We start from the raw sequence: 26,867 nt of genomic DNA, 5'->3' as shown, positions 1-26,867 counted from the left end.
TCTTAGTACTTATTTGTTGTTGTTAATAGTTCAATGTAGCTCTTAGTACTTATTTGTTGTTGTTAACAGTTCAATGAAGCTTTATGTACTTATACATTGTTGTTGTTTATAATTCAATGTTGCTCTAAGTACTTATTTGTTGTTGTTAATAATTCAATGTAACTCTAAGTATTTCTTTCTTTTTGTTAATAGTTCAATATAGCTCTAGTACTTACTTTTTGTTTTTAATAATTCAATGTAGCTCTAAGTATTTCTTTTGCTCTTTGTAGTTTTTTGTTGCTTATTTAAACTTTGGTAGCTTTAGCGGGTCTTAATGTTGAAACTGTATTGCGAGTGATCACCATTAAAGCGCATTTTAATCTATATATAGTCCATAATGTATGGTTATTATCAGAAGCTGACTTTCCATACCAATATTGAAAAGACAAAAGTTGAATTGTTAGTTAATATTTATATTTTTAGATTAACACATCTTGCATAAGCTAGACCACATCATTCTCAATCAATCAATCAATTGGATTCCAAGGGGTTGGGTGTGATATCCTCATATATGATTTACTTGTACCATGGTAAAAATAACAAAGTACGTACGTTAATTAATTACACGGTTAAGAGTCATTAGTGCCTTTATAAAATGCAGTCGATCGAAGCCAATTCATTAATTTCTAATTACACTTTTCCAGGAACGAAATGTTTAAGTATTGTTTCTTCTCCTCATCTCTTAGAAACAGTTAAAATGAAAGGGGTAGAAACAACGTAACTGAAAGTCTGTTTGTAACGTTGCCAGCTGCAAATATTTTACCATCATGTTATCAACATAATATTGAGATAGCAATGATAAAACATTCTTTGGCTGGAATATTCAACTTCAAATTAAAAGCGATTTTATATTAGTCTGATAATTGTATTTGTTTCATAAAACACTCTACACTAATTGCAGTTATAGACATTATTATACTTTTATCATTAATGTATTGTATTAATGAATGTCTACATATTGATAGTAAAGTTTTTCTCGTTTCTATTGAATTATCAATATGAATTAATGTTTGAAAGTGGCATTAAACCAATAAATTAATAGTGAAGTCTGCAAAATACAACGTCTTCTTCGACGATATAAACCTTCGTGTTTACGTGCTGTTGTAGGGCTTCGAAGTCGTTTGCGAACTCTCTCTATATTTGTTCTTGTAGCTTAGCTCGCGCTCGTATCAATCACTATCAGCTTGCAGCTGTACATTTCATTTCAAACTTGTATAAAACTACATATCGTACTTTGTTGATGAAGCCCACAAAATGAAGTACACACGCACACGTTCCCGAGCATGAAGCGGTTTGAAAACGTTCTGTATTTTTTAATACAAACAAAAACAGTGAACATTTGTGAAAATATAACCAGCAGCGGCATGAGGAAAACAATCATGGATATAAAGTGTTATCTTAAGAAAACCAGTTAGGGGTACAGGTAGAACATATCGCATACATTCTAAGATAGATGGAGGTATTTAAAATAAATTAAAGCATTGAAGATTCTTGTTTAGAAATAAAAAGAAAGAGCGCTCAAACAACACAAAAACGTAATGTATAAAAAGAGGAGAAATCTTAGCCGAAATACGTTAAGTTGACTTTTCAGAATGCATTAGGGTTCAGGTAGAAAAAAATATCCGGTCTGGATGTATTGTCGACATATTAAACCTGATGATATTGGCATATCGAAGGACGTCTGCCCAACGGAGAATCTCAGTTTTGTTAATTGTGGGGCAACATCAACAGACAGAATTTAACCATGCTTAGATCTAACCTGTTTTTTTAACTTGCGCCAATGTAAAGCGATGACCCCCAATTCGACGGGTCCGACCCGAATATCATTCGTATCTTTTCAGTGACGCGAAAGATCGCACCTGCACCCCTTAATTAGGCAGTCAATCATTTACCACTAGAATAAGCGTTTGCATCAGCTAACACGGTGTTTCCCAAACAGTACATATATATATTCAACCGTGACATCATACTCAATTATCCACTATCCTGAGTTTAAACGATAGTGTATGAATTAAAACACTCGTGCAGTACGAATGTTAACAAAAATGTTCCATACAATATTTACTACAAAGGACGAACCAGCTTGCAGTTGCTTTCCTCTCAATAGGTTGTTTTGAAACTATTCTTCGAGGCTGAATCCCACCTTCCTTTGATACGCATCATTCAGACACTTTTGAGGGAGTACTCGGAAATAATTAAGGTCAAACGCGGTATGCTGAGGATACTGAATACTTACTTATTCGGTATGTAACGGATTCGAGGAAACTGAATTAGTATTCAATGCAATGAGAGAGTGGTTTCGAGGGATTCGAGGCTACTGAATTAGTTTTCGGTATGCAATGAGAGAGTGGTTTCGAGGGATTCAAGGATACTGAAATAGTATTCGGTATGCAATGAGAGAGTGGTTTCGAAGGATTCGAGGACACTGAATTAGTATTCGGTATGCAATGGGAGAGTGGTTCGAAATACTCGAGGACACTAAATTAGTTTTCGGTATGCAATGTGAGAGTGGTTTCGAGGGTTCAAGGATACTGAAATAGTATTCGGTATGCAATGGGAGAGTTGTTTCGAAAGATTTGAGGTTAATGAATACGTATTCGGTATGCAATGGGGGAGTGGGTTTGAGGGATTCGAGGATACTGAAATAGTATTCGGTATGCAATGGGAGAGAGGTTTCGAGGGATTCGAGGACACTGAAATAGTATTCGGTATGCAATGGGAGATTGGTTTTGAGGGATTCGAGGTAAATGAATGAGTATTTGGTGCGCTATCGGTGAGTGGTAACGAAGTTTTGAAGCAATTGAGCATTCGGTTGTATCCGTTATTGCAGAGTGAGCACAAAGGATTCGATGACATTCTAGTCACATTTGTAAGGAAAGTCGATATCAAATCAGACTTCGATGAATGAGTAGGGATGATCCAATGTATTTGTATATGGAGATTAAGACTGAACGACTTATCGTAAGACAAAAAAATGTCAAAATTGAAAGTTACGCTGTTTGAAATATTACTAGTTTAAATGTTAAGGAATTCATGAACGCAATCTAGACAATCTAGGACACGCCGTCATAAAAACAAAGCATAAAGAGACCCAGCCATAATACAAAGGACATATTTTTTTTGGTTGTGTCAGCTGGTATTATTGCGGTCGATTACAAAAGAGCATGAGGTATGGTAATGCGTTATTCAACATTTTGTATAATTCATTATTTGTCCTGTGTGTCAGCAGATATATGAATGGACAACAATGGTAATTCATTTCTCGTACTAAATGCTTGCTTTGTTGTTTATGTACAAGGTCTAAACATTTTGTTTTTATTCCCTTTGCTCAATCGGTTAACTGCTGTCTTGAAAGTAAATAACGGAGTCACATTCGTATCAGTCAGCCTTTAAGATATCAACACATTTTATACAACAAGTTGAGGATACACCATCCATCTTGCTTTCAACTACTGTGATTTTCGTCAGTTAATACATGAGTTCTAAAACCACAAAGTATTGTCTTTATCTGATCGGTTTGGCTCCATTAGCCTTTACATTTCAATCAACGGCTTTAACCTACAACCCGCAATCAAAGTTTGAAGAGAAAGAATTGGAGGCACCATACGGTCTATTAGCAAATATTTAAAGAGTGAACTGGAGATACAGATTTATAATTTACACATTTCCAGCACGTGTAATAGTGCCCAATGTAACTGAACTTCACCCATACCGTCTCCAGAGCTACACGCCGTTGACTATGTTTGGCTATATAGTATCCATGCAGTACATATAAAGTACATATAAACAGTACATATGAACAAACCGAAGCCTTTTAAAATAAGTTCCACTTCAAATCTACATTCACTAGGATGCAACGTTAATGCATCTTAGCTATAAACATCGAGATGGATTTCTATGTTTGATCTATATTTTTTAGCTATATAATTTTTGCATTGTGAATTACATTTTTGAATAGCACCATAATAACGCTACTAAACTGCTGGTAAATAAAGTGAGATAATATTACAAATGTTTAAAATGATTATATATCAATTTTATTATTCTGCATAATTTATTTAATTATTAATATCACCTTCGTCAGTTCTAAATACATCACATAAATAATCGCTTGTCGTAAAATATTGTGCCCAACAATCTCTGTTCTTGAAGAGCTCTGTCTGCAGCAAATCATAAACCGAGTTTATCTACCTGTTAATATTTTAAAAATAGAAACATACATAGTTAAAACAGCAGGTAGGTATCCAGATATCTAATTCCGAATAAATGTATCAAGGAGAATAGATACCTGATAAAGAAAGATGGACTGAGAACCATACAGAAAGGTAGGTCGTATCCGGGATTTATATGGAGACCATTATGTAGCTATAATGGAGGATAAATGTGGATACTTTTGGGAAACTGATAAGTTGTTATTAACACGATGTGAACAACGTGCAATGAATCAAATGCCTAAGGTATAGGTTGGTCGTAGACAGATTTTATTTCTGTGCGTACAGTGTCCATATAAGTCTGAATTCCGTGTGTTTTAGCGCAAAACATGAATATGAAACAAATGTCTACAAAATATGGATTAAATTTGCAAATGTATACTTCGTTGTAATTTTCAAGTGATAGTTCCTCAGACTTCAGATTTCAGACTTATACGGACAATGTATGCGCAGAAATAAAATCTGTATCGAGTTTTAGGCTTAAACTAAGCAAACCTCCGAAAAACAAAAAAAAAACACGCGAGTCAACTGTGTTACAATGCGGGTACTCTGCGCCTATTCTAAAGATCCTGCCTTAATATTCACCATCTGTAAAAGTCGAAATTATGGGTTGAAGCGGGCGAATTATTCGCCATCTTGTACGGCCGATGTACTATAGCGATCACGTGATACTCCCCTGTGTATAATATCGGTCGCCGTTATCTACTTTCTCCTCGACGTTATTTGAGTTGCCGTCATCGTAAACTGCCCCTCCCGTCGTTATTTGTTTCTTTTCCACCGGTGTTGTTAAGTATCCAAATGCCGTTTCTACCACTGCAATTGATGCTAGAAAAATGTTTTTCAATTTTTATTGGTTACTATTTTGGCAACATATTTTTCAGACAATCTGCGAAATGAATGAGCTGTGGCTTAAAGCATAACATTCGGACAATTCGCCATGCTAAAAGAAGGGTAACATGTAAAATTGATGCATGCAGCAAAATGTATAGGTTATAGTGCTTGTCATAAGATTGTGCACTAACTATTACTTTTTTAAATTCTCCGATTATCTTTAAGAGTTAGACTTACCAACATGATTTAAGGTTGCCTGACTGACTCTAAGATCCTTGGAGGTGTTTATCACAGTCAAACCGAGAGAAGGTGAACGGTTTTATATATTTTATAATAAAACCTTAACTATTGCCTTTAACAAGAAGATACCAGTCCTAGATCGACGAACATGGGTCCATGATACACTGGTAAATGTAACACATACCTCAGTATAATCATGAGCCCTAAAACCCAATATACCACATTTTGGGCCTATTTTTTTCTATTCCTGGCGGAAGGGTGCTTCCTCTTACGTTAATTCGTGCAGCCATCCCAGTTTATAGTCCGAAACATCTAAGGTTGGTAGACGTCTTTGAGTACAATTATTGATTTGCCATCAATGTGAATATATAATGCCCGCAAAATACTGAAGCCTTTTCTAATAAAAACAATCTAATGTATGTATTTTTTTCTCATTTGTCACTTTTCAAATTACCACTTGTATATAGAAATTCATCTAGAACGTAGTATAGGAATATCATTATAACGAATCTTCACCAAATTTACCGAGTTATTACTCCTTTGGTATCAAGGGGGAGGTCCGTTCTTGTTATAAAACATTTGCTCTAAAAACTTGGAGAAGTTATTCAGTGTATTGTTTATATCATTTAATTTGAGAAAAGGCAGGTATTAAGTAGTGGACAAACATTAATACTAGAATCTTTAATTAATTTATAAGGCATATATGCTTGATTTTATTCGGATATGAAATGAAATACCTGAGAACCGTAACGATCAATCTGAAAACAGCCGCCAAAATATGTTCCGAGTTGCGGATAGAATGTGCGTGTACGTAACAAAATACAGCAGCTAGTTTCGCCTCTTAAAAAAGCCAATCTTTTCCAATCGATTAGTAAAACCTTGGCAGTCCTCTACAAGTTTGCATTTCTGTAAAACCAAAGCAATCCTCATAAAACATCAATTAACCGTTAAATAATGAGAGAATGCGTTTTCCCCCCTAAAACTTTGGAACTATCCGATTTATAAGTATGTAGTGCGTAAATTAATTGACGCATTTAGTATTTTTAAACTCAATTAAATGGCTGTTTGAGTTATCAAGACGTCAAGACATATTTAATTTGCAAAATAATTTATTAAAAACATCTGACGAAGACAGAAACAGGTAATCGGCGGTTATATTTCAGCAGATTAAGTGCTGCTAAGTGGTTTTAAAACCCAGGTGATTCAATGGATATATTGATTATTTTTGTGTGAATATAAAGATACAACTCTTGTGCAATATGTTTGGTATTGTAGCGCTGTATCTCTTGTTAAGGGTTTGTTTTGCCATCATCCTTCTGCCTTTGAAGCTGCACTCTCTCAGATTTACCGTTTTGACAACTTTTCTTGTCTTTTTTCTTGAAATGAGCCCATTTTTGCGTTATTACATGGCAACCAGTGATATAAGACTGCTGACAAAAGATCAAATCGCAGATTTTCATATTTCCGTTCGAAAATTAATGTTTAATGGCTAAAAGCGTAACTTAAGGTTTTAGAAAAATGCATAAAAACGTCAATTTTTGAACTAAAATATGAAAATCACTAGTTTCCATGCATGTTCGCGTATTCCAGGACAAAAAATAAAACATGTTGTCAAAATTTTACAATCTTGCATTTATTTATAAATACAGGCATTATATTCTTAATGAAAACAACATATCCTTTACGTTCCGTTTTAAGTGTTTTTAAGATACCGTTGTTAAATGCAGACAGTAGACTTACGGAAAACTGATAAGCGAACTCATTAAAAGCTCATAACAGCCATGCAACAACATTTTACTTGACACAGAAAGAGTCTCTGGCTTTTGCAACACAGCTTGCGATTAAATGAAATGCGGAGTTCAGCCAATTTCTGACAGCATTTAATCAGCATAATGTGTTATTTGTAAGAACTGAATTTGAAATATTGCAATTCTGTATCCGGTTAAATCGATTAAGATATTAGTCATAAGAGAAAACCTAGGAATGATGATATTTTCCAGGAATTTGTAACCAAGTGTATGAGCCATATTATTATAAGTAGGATGGAGTAGCACAAGTTTATTTTTAAAGTATAATTTAATAAACGTAACAGAAACTCTAATCGAGTGCAATGTATATGTAAGTGTTTAATTTTGGCAAGCCGATGTTTCTCGCTATATATTTACAGATATTTAAGGTTGGAATCTTTCTTATATGTGACCAAGTCTGCGAAAATGGGTCCTAATGAGGAAAAATGACATTTTCAGGTTTTTACATTTTCTGAATGTGCTATGTTTCAGAAATAAAGTCCTGAAGTTTTAAGCTGATATCTTTAAAATTGATTGATTGAAGACAAATTTCGCGATACCACTATTTGTTATAAAATGGCGAAAACAATGAAGGAAATGGAAAGATAAGTAAATATAATTGCTCAGAAAACGTGTTTTTTTAATCTCGCTTTATCTCGGTAACGTGATTACCTCAACAGGACTCATTTTCGCTGACGACGTCACATATTGTGTTTAATGAATTCGTCGAAATCGGTCTACGTACAATTAATGAGAAGTATAATCTCTGCGTTTATATATTAACCGATAAAATAATAGAGTGCCAATAACTTTGTCCGGCGGTTTATCACACTTTATCAGTGAGATATAATTGATATCAATGCCATGCGTATGCCAATGTTACAGCACAACTTGCAAATATACAAGCACCATTCAGTTATTTGGGGAATCTCTTTGATCTATCTTTTTGATCTATAAGTGGTGACTATCTCAATAACAACACTTAACGAATTGTGTTTTTCTCTCAACAATTTTGGCAAGTTATGATTTGTGCCTCTCCTGGTAATTGCAATTTCGAACCATCAAAATACTTCGTATATAAATATAAGGAACATGTTTAGGACCTTCCCATTTATTTAAAATCGTGAATTCCATATGTTCACAGCTAAACTCGCGACTAAGCCACTCGTGAACGTTTAACTTTCGGTGGTCACTGAAACAAACATACCTTTATTGACGTCATGTGAAAAGTTTTGGAATAGGTTTCTATATTGTACCTTGGAAGTTCACGTCATCAAAATGGACCACCCAACATTATTATTGATTTTTTTTATTGAATATGTTTGGTGAAAAAAAATAGATATAAGAAACATCAAGATACAAAAAAATCGTATTTAAATACCGTAAATACAAACCTGTAGACACATGTGTTAATGGATATCTAATAACTTTTCCGCAAACTCATAGGCTACGGGTGTCTTATATATTGGTTTACAAACCTGAATACTAAATTCATCAAATCTCGAAAAAAGTTTCAGAGAAAAGATTTAATATATGGATAAATTTTAGAATTCAATGAGAATTCATTAAGTATAACTGTATGCATGAGGCTATGTAGGAACTTTACGTAACTGTATGAGTGAGGCTATGTAGGAACTTTACGTAACTGTATGAATGAGGCTATGTATGAACTTTACGTAACTGTATGAATGAGGCTATGTAGGAACTTTACGTAACTGTATGAATGAGGCTATGTATGAACTTTACGTAACTGTATGAATGAGGCTATGTAGGAACTTTACGTAACTGTATGAATGAGGCTATGTAGGAACTTTACGTAACTGTATGAATGAGGCTATGTAGGAACTTTACGTAACTGTATGAATGAGGCTATGTAGGAACTTTACGTAACTGTATGAATGAGGCTATGTATGAACTTTACGTAACTGTATGAATGAGGCTATGTATGAACTTTACGTAACTGTATGAATGAGGCTATGTAGGAACTTTACGTAACTGTATGAATGAGGCTATGTAGGAACTTTACGTAACTGTATGAATGAGGCTATGTAGGAACTTTTCGTAACTGTATGAATGAGGCTATGTAGAAACTTTACGTAACTGTATGAATGAGGCTATGTAGGAACTTTTCGTAACTGTATGAATGAGGCTATGTAGGAACTTTACGTAACTGTATGAATGAGGCTATGTAGGAACTTTACGTAACTGTATGAATGAGGCTATGTAGGAACTTTACGTAACTGTATGAATGAGGCTATGTAGGAACTTTACGTAACTGTATGAATGAGGCTATGAAGAAACTTTACGTAACTGTATGAATGAGGCTATGTAGGAACATTACGTAACTGTATGAATGAGGCTATGTATGAACTTTACGTAACTGTATGAATGAGGCTATGTAGGAACTTTACGTAACTGTATGAATGAGGCTATGTAGGAACTTTACGTAACCTTGTCTTATTACCTCCCTTACTTTAATTGAATATAATTTTGCTTTCATGAAAAAAAAACATGAAAAAAAACAGTGTAAGAATGATAATTTTGTTAATAAAGATATTTGATTCTATAATTTCTAAGGTTAAATTTAAAATTAATTGTATATAAAGCAATATAGTTCGTAACATTGTGTGTGCAATGTTAGAACTAGTCGTTCGGTAACATGTCTTTTATTTTTATCAATCTGAGGGCTAAAATGTCAAAACGGTTTAAAGATGTCATTTGGATATACAATCATTTAGATAGGTTTACATAACCGAAAGATTCTTGGACTGGGACTTTAAACATATACGTTGTTTGAGGTTAAATTTAGATAAAAAATGAATACAACTTTAATTTCTAAAATGATTTCACAAAGATATTTGATTTTTATAAGTTATTGAAAATACTTAAAATCTAATTAAGATGCTTCTCGAATACGGACCCTGTTGTACATCTCACATTCCTCTTCATGCAGTTCATTTAATTTATTCAGAGGGGTACATTCTTAAACGACTATCAACATCAGCGTCCATATGTGAGTGAACGTTATTGTACAGGAGCACATACATGTCGTGTTTCACATCATCGTATTGTCAATTTTAACAACACGAAACAACAAGAAGTCCAAATAATATAGACGGTTTTTTAACAACATTCGATAACTGGTACAGAAAAGCGTTTGTTCATACGGATATTTTTTATAGATACGCGTACGTGTGCAGGTTACCGTTGCATACCTTTGAAGTTGTTTGAGAAATTTAATTTTGTGTTTGTAGCTTCGCTGACACTCGCATGAGTCTATTTCCTGCAAACTTTGAACATGCCATTTTGAACTTGTACAAGGTTCACCTGGATGACGCAAAACATTGAAGTTATCTTTTTTATTTTGAATACAAAAACTACACTGTGATATTTTCTGAAAATATTACCAGCAGAGTTATGAATCAAAAAACGTTAAGTGTTATCTTCAGACACCAAAAAAGAGTACAGGTAAAACATATTGCACCAATCCTTAAAAATAGTGTCTGTTGGTATTACAAATGATTGAATACTTACTGAAGTGTCTACCTCTAAATAGTTTCAACAGTATATTTCGATTGTAAGTACAGACAAGACATGATAATGGAATGTATGAAACGAGGGTGAATATTCTGGGGCAAAATATTTTATGATATGTTTAATGGACTCTTCAAAATGCATTAGAACTACATGTGGAAATATTTAATCGGTAAATATAATGGAAGTGTCGACAGCTAAAATATGTTAAAATTCAGATAAAAGAACATATTAAACCTGCATAGTGATGTCAGCTAACTTAAAGTCGACACTGGCCTATCAATAGGCGTCAGCCCCAAAGTTTCAGTCTCACTTGTTAAATTAAGGGGCAAATTTTACACACAAAATCTAAACCCTACTTAGAACTAAGCTGGTTCTTTAACTTGCGTCAATGTATTGCAAAGTCACAGTGGATCCCCTTTTGAAGGTCCAATCCGGAGTACGTTTTGTATGTTTGTTGTATGGCGTTGGATTGAACCTGCGACCACTGGGTGGGCAGTTAATCGTCTAACCACTAGCCTAAAGGTCCACCACATATAGGACGGTGTCATACAGTACATATAGTTCATCCCTTCAAGCAATCAAATCAGATCGAAATACGTGTGTTCACCATCATGACTGAAACGATTCATATATTTGGCCTTGAAGTCATCCCGTATTATCTACTAACCTATGTTTAAACAATAGAGTTACCGAACTTACTCCTTCGGTCTTTGTCTATCTCTTGAAATGTAATCGTTTAAATGATACATAAACTATAACCTCAATTATCAAAGCACTGGAAGTACAGAGACTGGGGAAATGAAACAGTGGATGTCGAGACTGATATTGATGACGCAAAAATTGAAGTGGTGATTGCGAGATGATGTTCACATCAGTTAATATAACGTATATACCGAATATGACTTATAAGCTATAACTGTGGATGTTTGTTATGTGTAAGAACATGTGTGTTTTTTATTGAATATGTGTGTTTAAGTGTATTATACTGTTACAAAATATGTTGTAAAGACGATAGGTCTTTGAATTTTAAAAACAATTAGTGTTATTCACTTACATTCTGTCAAAATATGTTGCAAGTAGTAAGCTGTAAATGATACATGGTTTAAAAGCAGTAGTAAAAGATGAAAGAAGTTGTTACAACATATACCGAATTACAAAAATAATAATCTTAACATCATCCACTCGTTAAAAAATACTTACAATGACATCATTACAACATCTCCACCTGCATAGCACAAATTGCTAGTGCATAGCACACATTTCTTGCATTTTCCTCTTCATTACTTTAAGTCATTTAAATCAGTCTCGACAACAATTATTTTATTTCCCCAGTCTTTGAGCACATTAGGTGCTTCAATTTTGTTGCAAATATGTAAACAGGCAAGAAGACGACGCTGGGAACATCAACATTGATGGGCGATTTAATCCCTGTTAAACTGCTTATTAAGTGCCTTTATTTTGAAATCAAAGATCAAGAGGTATATTCCATTACAATTCAATGGCCAAGTCGAAAACAAGAAACTGCTGTCTTCATAGCATTTGCACACCTTCCTTCACTAAGTGTGACTGAGTTTTCATTACAGAAATCACTCAGAAACAATACATCATTTTCTTTTATCCTGTCCTCGGTACAACGTCATTCGACACCGTATACTCAACAATCTCCCCTTGTCCGGTCACTTTCAATAATCTTCGACGAGCACCCAAGTAAACCGCAAAATCAACTTGTTACTAGTATTCTGAAAGTGCAGGAGTATATAATCGCTCATGGTTTGAAGGTACAACAGGGCAGCAGGTATTCAGTCAGGGATAATAGACAACCAAAAGGAGCCATAACTTGCAACCAGTCCATACAAAGAAAACCACAAAGTCCTCTTCACAGCAATTTAATGAATTTAAGTTTTCCAACTCAATTATATTGCATATGCATTTATAAACACATATATTCAATTTTATATATGAGTTATACTAATGAAGCGGAGTTACACAAATCTTTCAAAGACGTAGGCGAAAGGACTTAGTTCTCAGCTATTTCATGTTTGATGTATAGGGCAGAAAGCATCCGAATTTTGATGTCTATTGTGTGACAAATATTACGTTATTTAAGTATACGTAAGACGGTTATATTTAAGCCTTTTGATAGATCTTTCAACATGAATGCGAACTGAAGCAATGCGTCTTGGTTCAACATCAATGACTGGATCGTAAGAGCGTACCTGTCCAGGGTTTTGAATTATTACTCTCTTCATTTTGTTGCAGACAATATCATGTTCCGGGTCCCACCGGAAAATACTGTCTTTCTTCAGCAACTGTCTTAACAAGTCATTTCTGAATACAGTAACTTCATGAAAACAAAAATAACACTTCATAACAATTGATTTCACTCGTTTCTTGAAATTCACATCCAAATTTCATGTAAACAAACATAGATTTATACTTTTAATAAATGAATAAATATCATTTGCAGTTATAAATAGTGGTCATACTTTTTCTAGAATGGATAAAACCACACAAATTGAACTAGTATTTTTTCAATAAATCAGGATTTATATAATTATAAGGCATATAACAAAGATGATCAACTTCAAGTACATATTGCTTTGTTATTTTATAAGTTTGTCAAAAATACTATTAAACGGAATGGATGCACTACAATTGTTACAACATATTTATCATGTTATCATTACGTGATAAAGGCATAATATTTTACTTAAAAATCAGATAAAATCCATACCAATTACAATGAATGTGAAATAACGAAATTACATTCAAATTCACTATCTATGCCATTATTCTTAAAATAAGTCATACATATATTTAAAGCACACAAATACTGATTTTCTTTAAATTGCATTGATGGAAGGTTGGGTAAATAACTGGCCACATTTTCTCGAAAACTCTCACGTTCTCACTCAACTAATAACTAATAACTCTCTAATTAGAAAGGAAATAAATTGTGGTTTGTTACATTTTTATTTTCTTAATAGTTTTAATAAATTGTGTGTTAAAGTCATGAAATATGCAAAAAAAACATAGATATAGTATTTACTTAAGGTAACTTCTAGCCCTTTAACAAATTTAATTGAACTCTTTTACCAAAACTCTTTATAAATGTTATGAGATAATAAATTCAAGAAAAAAGAATCAGGTGTAGGGCCAATTCCTGGTGGTCATCACAGTGGACCTCCAGCTTGTTGCCAGGTTGATTATAACTGTCCATGGAGGACCCTGCCCACTTCTGAAAATCGCCACATCATATACAGTTTTCTTCTTGAAAATCTCGCCGTGTAATTTTACACATTTGTCGCAAACAAGTGTTCACAATCTGGACAGAAATGCTGGGCTGTATTGTTTAGGTCATTTCCTCACATATGGTATATGTGAGTATTTGTTTTCAAATGGTCAAAGTTATTCCTTATGTCAGATCAGGACAATAACAAATGTTTACGAGTATGTAAGGTGCCTTATTTTCAAACATCTTTTGAATAAGGCAAACACATGGTACCTTCTATTAAAGATGCACTCTTATTACCAAATAAGATTTACCACAATTAATACAATTGTTTTGATATACCAAACAGGTTGAATAAATGTTGAAAACAATGGTTGTTATGAAGGATCCCGAGTTTAATTTGAAAGAAAGGTGCAAAAAACATGGTATTTCTACTTTGTGAGACTAAAGTAGATCACAGTAAATATTTTAGCACTCACCAATCATTTAATTCTTTTGCGTTTTCAGGTATTAAAAACACAATTAAAATCCTATTATCATCAAGTTTAATTGTCAATAAATGCATAATTTAGTCAGTAGTTAAACGTGTATCACTCCAAATTCATGGTTTGTTATACATGTGTATGTACTGATTTTGAATAAGAGTGTCACTGTAAACAAAATAAAATCCTACTTTAAGTCATCCGATTGTTTAATTGACAACCGTCGACTGGTTATTTTGATAAGTCGTTACAAAACGATTAGCCTTTCACGTTATGTCAACCCAACAGCCTACACAGGGTTTTACATCAACACTTGCAATAACAGGAAGTTAACAACTTCTGATAAAATCTAATCTAACTTATCAGATCAAGCACGACTCGGAAATATGATAATCACGTTAAACGTTAATTAACAACAACTTTGCTTCTTAAAGAAAATTTTTAATCTTAGACCATTGGATAACAGGACAAAACATATAAAGTTTCAACATGTAATAGTTTATCTTTTGAACAGGTGTATGTGTTTACGGTGTTTACGGTAAAATTTACGACGAAGATTTGGCTGAAAAACATTCGAATTTGTCTACAAAATTCATTTTAAAATTTTGTATCAAACTATTCAAAACTACCTCATAAACCATTCAATTCGGCTGTGTGGTGATTGCTTCTATTTTAAAGAAGGAATTTTCATTTTTGTTCCCAGGATGTTAATTTGTTTTCCAGTGTTCATAATTCTATTGATAAAAAATACTTATCTGTGAACATATATCAGTAAGAAACTACATACAATTGATAAATTGGTCTTTTCATATAAAAACACACATATATACACCAGGTATGTTCGGAAAGTTCCCGGACTGAACGCATTCCTTTTGAAAGGCTCATTGTATTATAATGAAACTAAGTACGGATTTACTACATCTATTATATCATATCACTCTAAAATTTCGATTCCATACATATATCAGTAAAAAAGTTACAATAAATTAAAAACATGTACCAACGATATGGTGGAGCAACCCGACGTTAAAATTTATAACGTCAACGTCAATTCAGTTTACTCTTTCTCGAAATAGCGGCCATGTGCTTGCATGCAACGTTCATGTCTCCTGACACATGATGTGTTAACAGTTTGAAACAATTGTTTATCAAATGAAGACATTATTGTCTGCACGTGACGACGTAGGGTCTCGAGATCGTCGAATCGGATTCCGCGTAGCTGGTCGTATGTTATCGGCAGATTTTTTCGAAAGTTATTGCAAACGCTCTCTTAGCCAAAATCTGCTCAACTCCTTTTTCTTTTTAAATCGAGACATGTAACAACGGATGAATAGTTTACTTTAGAATCACAATGTTTCTCAAAACGAAACAATAAATAAAAAAGGACATTCCAAACATTTAAAAACAATTGACCTTCGAATGTGAACCCTATGGGTCAAGACTGTTTCTTTCGAAACAAAAAAAGTATAACAGACTAGGGAAGTTTACTCAAATGAAAAAGTAAATTGAAATGAAGGCGAATGCGAATGTAAAGGTGAATGACGACAAGATTAAAAATAACGGAATGATTGATTGATGCTTCAGATACAAAGACACATGTTTAAAGACAGGTCAAAAGACTCTGTGACATCAGTATAAAACAAGCTGATTTGTCGGGTTGAAACATGCATTCTTACGCCTTACCAGATACACTTTCCCCATCAACGGCATTAACCTTAAAGCATACAAGTACAACAGAGCGTAATGGCCTGTATTCTATTAAATATTGACAAAAATTATTATTCTATTTAACAAAAGTGATGTATATAAAAAATGTACCGTTACGACCAACGCTCGCAACAATCGTAATATCTCGGCAATCTCCTGGAAACTTCGGATTCATAGGTGTTCCAATTGCGATTGCAATAGAGAAAGGAAAGCAGCAACACATATTGTTTACTAACTGCTTTAAAATACTAATCTCTAATTTTAAATGCTAAATCTTAAATACCTCGAATAAAGAATGATTTAAAAGTCCATAAGTTTACAATAATCTATATACATTAAATATGCCTGCTCCTGGTATTTTTCCTGCCCACATAATAAAGTTCACATGCAATTTTGAAAACACTCCATGGGCACTATTTAAATCCAACAAAACTCACTTTAATTTCAGCAAAAGAATGAGAATGAACTCCTCACAGTTTTAATCATTAAACCAAAGATATTGGAAATGCTTATGCGCTGATGGTACAGTCTTAAAAAATAATTTCACTAAAAGATCAATAATCAGAGAAATTTGTCCTTAAATATTAAGTTAGAATGTTCTAGAACATGCTTTAACAATGCTTAAGAAATTTCTCTCAAAATCAATACAAATATTGTTTATTTTAAAACTTCCATATATGGATTATATTATGGGAATAACTTTTAAGTTACTAAGCCAATGAGACTATATAATTTAATGATGTCCTGATTTATATTACATATGCTTGTAATCAATGTACATACACATATATGTTTTCACCTCCCTTTTCAGCTTTTGAAGCACATAAAGTTGTATTTGATATATCTTATAGTATTCCCAGTTTTATTGTGTTAGCGTGTCTATATTTCACATATTAATTAATAAATATACAAACCTATCCAAAATACTTCATAAACCCGGTCCGCATCGCTTTTCAGTTTAAATAATTGTCCAGTTTATATTGATATTAACTTAAAAATCACCATTTTTCGTACCAAACATAGTTGACACTGTCGTATTAACCATATCGTTTTACGCAGCATAACTTTATCGCGTCCGGTATGTTAAACTATTGCTCGTGATACCGCGCTTCGTACCAACTCACACCGATTATGTTTAAGCTATGGGGTTTGTGTATTTTGTTTTGTTCAATTGCATTTAAAATGGACGTTATTTCAGAGGTAAGGCTTCTTAAAATGGAGAATATTTTATTCATTAAAAATATATCAAATTGCGTTAAAACTGTATGTTTGTTTTTATACAAGATCAATTATATACTAACGCTATCTTTCTCTTCATAGAAATTACCCCAGTTGTCGGACATGTTACATATTTCATGAAAACGTTACGAAATAATAGTAAATGTGCAACGAATGGATATAATACAGAAGGTTTACCTTATCGTAATGAATACTTAACTTCATGCAGAGGCAAAATACACTTCATTCATATGAAACAAGTTTAAAATATTGACTTAAACCAAATATAGGTCACTGTAAATTGTACATAGCGTGAACGTGGTTTAAGCTGATGTAAACTAGCGTATAGGTATAACATTAATATGCGCTTACCCTAAAGAGACTGTCTATGCCTTCGTGCGCTGAGACGAATATTGCTATGCATGATTTCGCTGGTACGATATACGAATAAACCGATCAGCATAAAGAGTCAACAAAAGCTGAATATCGTTCGACATCATGAAAGTTGAAAAGGATGCATTACGCATTCATAGCAAATGTTGAATCATCGTATATGGAAATAGAGGAAGCAGAAAACCGCAACCTATATATATTATTCTATAATAAATATAAAAGTTTGGATAAACCTAGGTACAAAATAATTATGCAGAAAATAAATTTGTTGTACAAGTTAAAAATCTACCAACAACACAGTCAGCTTCAAACAAATCACTGTTCCAGAACATACTCTCAGAGATCAGCATTCCCCTGTACCCTGGAAATTGAACTGGTATCAATTCAATACATTTGTTTCAGTTAAATATGATTAATCCGCTGGTCGGTTTATCATGCGTCTATAGTAAATAACTGCAGTGAGCTTAATTCATACTTGGTTCATAATCACCTCAGAGACTCTCCGTTATGCGGTCACTGTAATGCCGAAGAAAATGCCAACACTATTTCTTTAACTACTAACTATTTACAATCGAAAGGCAGATACCCTTTTCAGAACAAGACAAGTTTAATATCTGAGCACTAACAAACTTGTTTTCGGATCTTTAAATCTCTGTAATGATGATAATGTTATAAAATTTACATATGTACATCATCATATAAAGTACAGTTTTTTCCCTACCACTCCACAGTAAGCACAACCAATCCCCCACTAACTTCTCTATTTCTCTCCCCAATTCGATTTCTTACACATATCCTAATTTCTAATTTCTCAAGTATTATTTATAATTGTATTACACCATATATAATTTTGAACATTTTTCTCATAATTATAGAATACATTATTCTTATTCGTATGTATATGGACACTACTTAGTTGCTTTAAATATTACATTACGTTTTAAAGCTGCATTCTAACAGATTTACCGTTTTTATAACTTTTTAATTTTTGTCTTTGAATGAGCAATATTTTTATATCCGTTCGAAAATTAATTTTTAATGGCTAAAAGCGTTACTAACGGTTAAAGAAAAATGCATAAAACATCAATTTTTAAACCTGATTATAAAAATCCGTGATCTTCTTTTTTGTCAGCAGTATTATATGACTAGTTTACATGCATTTTCGCATACATTGGCTTGTTCCAAGACAAAGAATAGAAAAGTAGTCAAAACGATAAATCTGTGACAGTGCAGCTTTGAAATGTATGTGACAATGAAATATTTTGCTGTTTCATGTGTCGCTTTGATGGTTGGAAGAATTCGTGGCCCAATCCCTTTGCATGTTCTTTTTATATGAACGTTAGCTTTGTTACATTGCACTGATTCTTTTTCCTTGCTGTTTTCTTTATCATATATTGTATAATGTAACGTCATGCAATAAACAATGCTTAGATCAATTATATTTTAACACCATTGTGTAATCGATGGGTGGGGAAATGACACTAACTGCATTGATTAAATGTTTTCTTGACTTTTTTCAGAAATATTAACCCTTATATCATTCTCAACTGTTGTTTTGGTGTCCCATTAATAAACTTTATATGTAGACCATTTCACACCCATTAAGTTGAATGCACTTAAAATGATAAAATTTCCTAAAGGCTATTTTGTTCCTACAACTAAACTCAGTGTTGCAAATTATGTTACTTCTACTTAATGAAGTAACACCGCACTTAGCTTGAATTGAAATATCTTGTTGCTGTAATGATTATTGAAATTGTGAATGAAAAATGTATTGACAGTTACAACTATCTTAATGTTATTATGTTATTATATAGAATGCTACCTCAAACTCCCCGTGTTTCGATACTAGTTTTGATGTGGATTTTCCCCGAAATTGATACACATTGTAGCACATCATGACACTTTAGCTAATGTTAATGTGTCATAACTTTGCTTTCGTAATTAAACAAATGCATTAAATATCTATCTGAAAATACTTTCATATCTTAAAGGTTTTAAGATATGTTAACCCTATTCAAACATAGAATTATTTGTGTTAGAAAAAGATGAAATAAAAATACGGTTTAGTATTACATGTATGATAAAATTACTAACGTATTACAAAAAATATTACATTTTTTTCGTTTTTGTACTTCAGGCTTTAAACAAATGCCGAACATTCGAGACTGACTTCCGGTGTTGCCCATGTCAAGTACATGACCACCGCTGTGATGATGAACTCCACGTATTTGACTGGGACGAACCCTGTCCGACTGATTACGTCATAGAGGAAGAGGGTGGATTTGAATGCGTCTGGTTTGATCGTGACTTTTACTATGACTATATCTTTTACGATAATGAAGAGGCTTCTATCACTGAGATCAATTGCAGGCGGAAGTGTACCAATGATGAATACTACGACAAAGATACAAGGTTATGTGCCAGATGTCACGAGTCTTGCCTGAATTGCAACTCCTCTGGCATTGACGGATGCATTTCATGCAAATATGAGATAAACGATACGTGTGTGACGAACTGCGCCGGTGTTGTCAAAGAATCTGATAATCTAAATTCCACTATCAAATGCGATCAAATAACTGCCAAAGGATCGACCACAAAACAGTTTGGCGTCTCTGTTGCTGTGATCTGGGTTATCATTATAACAATAGTTATTGCTGCAATGGTTGTGGCAGTCATCTGCATCCTTAGAAGGCGAAGGTCAAGTCTTCGAAGGGTAAGATACGTTAAATGATAAGGTATGTTGCAGGGTGAGATACGTTACAGGGTGAGGTAAGTTTGATTTAAAGGTGCGTTGCAGGGTGAGAAACGTTGCTGAGTGAGGTAAGTTGCAAGTAGATACCTTGTACGCTAAAATACGTTGCATAAGTTGCCGGGTAATACACGTTTCAAGCTGAGATACGTTGACGGGTAAAATACGTTACAGGATGGGTTACTTTCAGGGTAAAATAAATTGCAGGGCAAGATAAGTTGCATCTACATACGTTGCAGGGTAATTTACGTAGCAGGGTGAGATATGTTCCATGTAAAGATACATTGCGGGGTTATAAACCTTGCAGAAAGAGAGAAGTTGCCGAGTAATATGTGTCACAGAGTGCGATACGTTAATGAAAAATGTACGTTCCAGACACTTTGCAGGGTGGGATACGTTGCAGATAAAATATATTGAAGGGGAAGGACTCTGCAGGGTGGGGGATGAGATTCTTTGCAAGGTAAGATACTTACAGGGTGAGATATGTTGCAGGATAAGTTACAGGAAGATATGTTTTAGGGTGAGATAATTGCAGGGTAAGATAAGATGCAAAGGTCAGATACGTCGCAGGGTGAGGTAAGTTGTAAGGCGAAAAGGCTGTAAGGTGGTATACGGTACAGGGTTAGATACACTAGGTAAGAAACGCTGCAATGTGGTTCAAGTTGCAAAGTGTTTTACGTTACTGGGTTAGAAACATTGCAATGTGATATACGTGACAGGGTTAGATACATTAGGTGATAAAACGTGCAAGGTCGTTTACGTTGCAGGGAAAGCAACGTCGGGTGAGATTAATGCCAAGGTGATTACCGTCACTGATTGATAAACGTTACAGGGTAAGATACGTTGGAGGGCATGGTACAGTGTGTGTATACCACGTGATAAATTGCGTCATAAATGCTACGTCGGAAGGCAATATTTTGGTTCGAGTGAAGACTTTAAGCAAAGATAATTTCACTAATTGTTCACCATTTTAAATGAAACATAGTACTGTCTACGCCGCTAACGGGGCCCCGTATTCTGTCTTTTCCCAGAGCTTGATTTAGAGTTTAGTTTCTTAAAACACTTCGACAAACCTTTTCACGATAAAAATCGTCTGCCGGAGCACTGTCAAAACATTATTTTGGAACAGGTTTGTAGAAGTCTTTGATGCAGCTGATCACATAATCAAACTCGGGTAATAAAACGAAGGCGGGGCTCTTTGTTAAAAGTCTTCATTTTGAGCAAAAGGTTGCCTTCCGACGTAGCATATATGACGTAATATATACCACGTGGTATACACACACTGTGGTACTTCGAATTGAAGGCAAAGTTTAAACCTGAAATACCTATTCTAGAAAAGGGCACTCAACTTAAGTTAATGAAACAATTTGTATGGAAAACGATTGCGAAACATGTAGTTTCGCTAATTAAAATGTTCTGTCGGTTCTTCTAAATGATGTGGCGGTCAATAAATAATCGCTCCAAAATTAGTGAATTATAAATGAATAAATTCTAAGCATATAAAATAGATCAACAAAAAACGTTTTTTGGCAATAAACTTTTCTTTTCAGAAAACAATCAAACAACCACAGCCGGAGCAGGAATTAGGTAGGTGTTCTTAAAGTGGCAATGGTTGTTTGAATATTTGTAAAAATGACACTCCTATTCAAAATTAATACATACACATGTATAACAAACATCAAGTTTGACAGATAAACCTATAACTACTTACTAACTGATGCATTTATCGAAAATATTTATTACTGATGAAAAGTTTGTAACCGTGTATCTAATAACAAAAACACGCAAAAATATTAGATGATTGGTGAGTGTTAAAATATTTTCTGTGATGTACTATATTTACATAAGGTAGAAATACCAAGTTTTATGCACATATCTTTCAAATTAAACTCGGTCTCCTTGAAAAGAACAATTGTTTTCGACATTTATTCATCCTTTTTGGAATATTAAAACAGTAGTATTAATTGTAGTAAATCTTATTTTGGAGTTAGAATGCATCTTTAAATAAGAAAACATTTGCACATTATGTTGATAAAATGGAATATAATTAGTTGTATGTAGCCTTTGCTGTCCGAATAGTCCTTAGTTGGTTCACATGAATGCGCTTAAAGGTTCTTCCTTGTCAATACCGTACCACTGAGTGAGTTAATATTAGATGGGTAAAATAAAACCATATTTATCTAGTCAAAATTAAGTAATACATTGCCATATTTGAACATCTTGTAACGCTTTAACGTTTCTATCGATTACTAAAAGAAAAAAAGATAGCTGATAAGCCCTTCGGCATTCAATGAACTTCATGCCTTATTTCATTTTAAAGGATACACAGCTCTGTCCCAGGATGAACATACTACAGTGGGCACACGAGAGCCGTACAGACAGCTGGAAGTGGACTGCACACACACGAGTACGTATATTGAGTGTTAATCTTAACGGGGCTTGTTCACGTTTTATAGGTCCTCCACCACAATGCATGGCGTATGTAACGCGATCTACGTCAATATAAGTGTTGCGTCCTTTGAAAAAATTTTTTACTCTTGTTTACACTTTATTGAAGATTTTTTGACGCGAACTTCAGCCTATGTTTTAGAGCTAAAAGTATGATTCTTGTTACACTGTTTAACCATGATGAATAGTGGTGCCTAGTGTCACTTTCGTGACCCCGATGTCGTCTCGTCTTAAAAATGTGTGTTCTCTTGATTATGAGTTTTACCCTTCGGGCTAGTTTGAAGTTTTGGAGCTTACTTCTCCCACATATTTACAGGTATCCCTCTCATTTTAGTGTCTGGCGTATTTTTCCAAAGGCCATCCTCTCTTAGACTTATTTGCCATTGAATATATTATTTTACGATTTGGCTATATCTGGATTTTTCCAACGAACTGCTCCAACAGTTGATAAATATCCATCCATGTGGTTATAGTACGAGGTATTTTGTCCGTGAGAAACGGCCTAATCGTCACAAAGCTTAAGATGATGTATGAAGAATTTAATGCATTTTGCAGAGCTACCTGTCCACAAATTCCCCTGTTAAAAGCGCCAAATTATCTCTAATAAATGTCTTATCTATACAAAAGTTATTAGTTTTGCTTTTGTTTTTATCATTAAAATCAAAGGCGAATGAGTTTTACCTTTTGGGCTGGTTCGAAGTATTTGGAGCTACGTGTAATCTCTTTCATAGATTTACAAGAATCATTCGCATACTAGTGCCTCGCGTATGTTTTATGAACCAAGACCATTCTGCCGAAGAGTAATGTGTCTTTGAATATGTTTATTTTGGCTATTTGTCTATTTCTGGGATTGTGGACCAACAATAGCACTCTGATTCTTGGTTCAAATTATCACTGTGTTAGGAGATGATAATATACTAGTGCAATAAATTGTGAGAAATAGCATACTCGTCACAAATAACGTTCCCTTGAAGATGGTCTATTTTGGATTTTGAGGAGCAAGCTACTGTTTTTTTTAAGAAATATCACGCTACCACGATAATTGGTACAACTGATCACCAATATGTATAGTAGTTCCTGAGATATGGTTAATTTGTCAAACATAACTGACCTGAGAGTTGTATTCTGTATCTGACTTCTGGTCAATTAGAGTGACTTCAATATCTCTATTAAGATTTTAATTTTAAAAGTTGCCTGATTCATTCGATCACATATTATGTGAAAGCGGGATGCGGAGGTAGTTATCATTTCTGTGATATAGAATACTATAAGTTTTATTTAACATAAATCCTTCACCTCCAATTCAATATTTACTTTTATATTAGTTTGTCTTTTTCAGCTAAAGTGAATGAACGAGTGGAATACCTAACTCCAAGTAAGATTTAACAAGGACATATATTAACTAAAGCAAAGTGATACAAGTTATCGTTTTTATCACTGAATAACTTGTTGATGTATGTTTCCGCTTCGTAGCTTTACAGCTAAATAGGGATTACAATGTCTGCGGCGTAGTCCTCGTCGCCACCCTCGTCATTGTCCGCGGCATGGCATTTGCATTTTCACAATTGAGTGTTTGCATGTGTTTTCCAATGTTGACCAAACTTGGTAGCCATGATTTATTGGCATCTGATTTATTAACCAGATCTTACTATTGACACTAGGGTTATGGAACTTGAATCGTCAAATTTGCAACAAATTCACTTTGTCTAATGTCAAACTTGAACGTGTGTTATCCAATCTTTACTGTATTTGGTTACAATGTGTAAGGGCAACAGCCAGATCACATTATTCATTCTGCAGTTATGACCATTTAATTGTCAAAATTTGGCCAATTTCAATTTCACTGTCCTGTCGTAATCAACCATTTCCTTTTTTTACCCATAACGAAATGTGGTGGCAATTTATTTTTGGTAACAGCACAGATCGCTGTATTTGTTTTCAAGTTACGGACTTAGAAAACTTCACCGAATTCACTTTGTTTATTTTATAAGGCAACGCCAGGTAATTTGGACCATGATCCAAGTATATCTCTTTGCCAAGCATTGCACAATTTGCGCGAATAACCTCGCCAAACTGTAACAAACATATTTGAAATCTTTTACTTTCATTTATTAAAGCTTTTCTCGAAAAAAGCGAGGGAAAGATGCAATCGTTGATTTAAAAGTGCTATTTTGCGATGTGCCCTTCTGACAGGCGATTCATGGAATTCTAGTTCTAACTTTAATAATAACAAATGCAATAATGAATCATGCTGACCTTAACTAAATATATACTTCATATAATTATGATGGTTATCTGAATTAAGAAATCTACCAATACGCTAGCAGTAAGCCTTTATGTTAACTTGCTATACAAAGTGACCACACATAAGCTTGGTATCATTGAAATGTTATTTGATCATTAATCTGTAAAAGAAACAAACGAAGGTACAGTATAAATACATACAGTTATAAGAGTTTTTATATTAACTCCTTATATCAAGTGGAATCGAACATTAATTGACTAGTGTTTGTGTACTTTAACAATTGATACAAAAAAATACATTTTTTTCGATAAAGATTTTTTTTCTTCACAAATAGAACTTACTCAAGTAACCTTTTTGATACCAGAATAATATGGGGTCACTAAGAATCTAAAGTAGTTGTGTATCCGACCCCGATCCTAAATAAGAATGTTTCTTTTCCGTAACAGTATACAAGAGAAGTCCACCTGAAGACACGCATTTTGATGCTGACCATATCGAAAGAGAATATGATGAAATTGAAGACGATAACGATCATCAAAGTATAGCAACAGACTATTCTTCAGACCACTATGAACCTGTTGAGGACCCGAAAGAAATAGCTGAGAAAAATAGAACAGACCTTAAGAAAGGTTGTACCGACATGGCTAACATGATGCAAAAAGAATCTACGATTGTTGACAAAAAATCAAACTTTGTAAGTGATTTCAAAATTACAGAGGAATCACAAAGTAAAAATGCAGATTCAATTGAAAAGGATGAAACAGAACATTCAGTCAATATCCCCCAAAATGCGGAAGGACGTAACAATCGACCTGAAGCTGCAAAAGGAGAGGACAAACATGTACATACAATAACAGAGGCAAAATGTAACAAGGAAGGAACGATTGAAAACAAATGCAACTATTCGGCATTCGTTGAAATAGGTTTAATTGATGGAAACACAACAAATGCGACCGAAAAGGATGTCATAAAACCAAAGATAGACGATATTGATCGTCTCAATACTTCCAATAAAGAGGGCAACCGGCCTAAGCCAACTGCCAGAAGCAGAACTAAACCAGAAGTGCCGGCAAAACCTAAAAAGATTAGCAGAGACGACAAGATATGACATGAAGAAATTGACACCTAAAATTAAATTTTAATTTTCTTGTTTGGTTTGGAATCTAGTTTTCAAACAATAATTGTCTGCTATAATTAATGTCATTTGTTATTCAGAGTTCACATAGTGTGTATACCACAAGTTTTGGGGTAGCAAACGCACATGCAGCAAATATAAAATATAAATTAACTATAATAAACTTACTAACATGGGCATTTATTAAAACGGTTATATTTAGATGTGATATTCTTGTCGTATCTTTTACTTGAGACTTATAAAAGTAAGATAGTAATGAATGTTTTATTTAAACTGATATGTCATCACCAACCACATGTGCTGTCTCATATCGTGTTTATTTTTAAGTTTGTGTTTATTTTCTACTCATTCTTCTCCAATTGAATAGGGACATAGGGACATTATGAAACAATTGATACTTCCGGACAGCACAGTACCCTTAACTCAACCAGAATCCAATTTAAAGGCACATGGGTCAAAACTGATCAACCAGCAAACAGAGACAAAGAACGCTACAAAACGACCAAACATCGCAACCATAAAACTATCGTAATTGGCAAAATGTTGGGGTGACCTGACCGCCTTGGCACGATAAGTTGTTGGCGCCGCTTATTAAGGGTATCCGAAATGA

At 33.9% G+C, this 26,867-nt stretch overlaps 1 protein-coding gene across 1 annotated transcript; it reads left to right on the top strand.

Annotated features, from left to right (window-relative positions):
* The first annotated feature begins 17,148 nt into the window (after positions 1–17,148).
* On the top strand, positions 17,149–26,460 carry LOC128206288 (uncharacterized). Its single transcript, XM_052908654.1, has 6 exons — positions 17,149–17,266; positions 19,818–20,393; positions 21,980–22,016; positions 22,750–22,836; positions 24,217–24,252; positions 25,569–26,460. The coding sequence occupies exons 1-6, from the start codon at positions 17,198–17,200 to the stop codon at positions 26,228–26,230; spliced, it is 1,467 nt and encodes a 488-aa protein (XP_052764614.1). The 5' UTR covers positions 17,149–17,197; the 3' UTR covers positions 26,231–26,460.
* Positions 26,461–26,867: the final 407 nt, after the last annotated feature.

This window comes from Mya arenaria, chromosome 10 (assembly GCF_026914265.1).
Source record: "Mya arenaria isolate MELC-2E11 chromosome 10, ASM2691426v1".
In the NCBI taxonomy this organism is placed as follows: Eukaryota; Metazoa; Mollusca; class Bivalvia; order Myida; family Myidae; genus Mya; species Mya arenaria.
This window is presented reverse-complemented; position numbering and strand designations above follow the sequence as displayed.

Excerpts from the sequence above, each read along its gene's own strand:
- LOC128206288 (XM_052908654.1), top strand. The coding sequence starts at position 17,198 with ATGTTTAAGCTATGGGGTTTGTGTATTTTGTTTTGTTCAATTGCATTT. Across the intron at positions 17,267-19,817 it reads AAATGGACGTTATTTCAGAG|GCTTTAAACAAATGCCGAAC; the intron begins GTAAGGCTTCTT and ends TTTGTACTTCAG. Across the intron at positions 20,394-21,979 it reads GAAGGTCAAGTCTTCGAAGG|AAAACAATCAAACAACCACA; the intron begins GTAAGATACGTT and ends TTTTCTTTTCAG.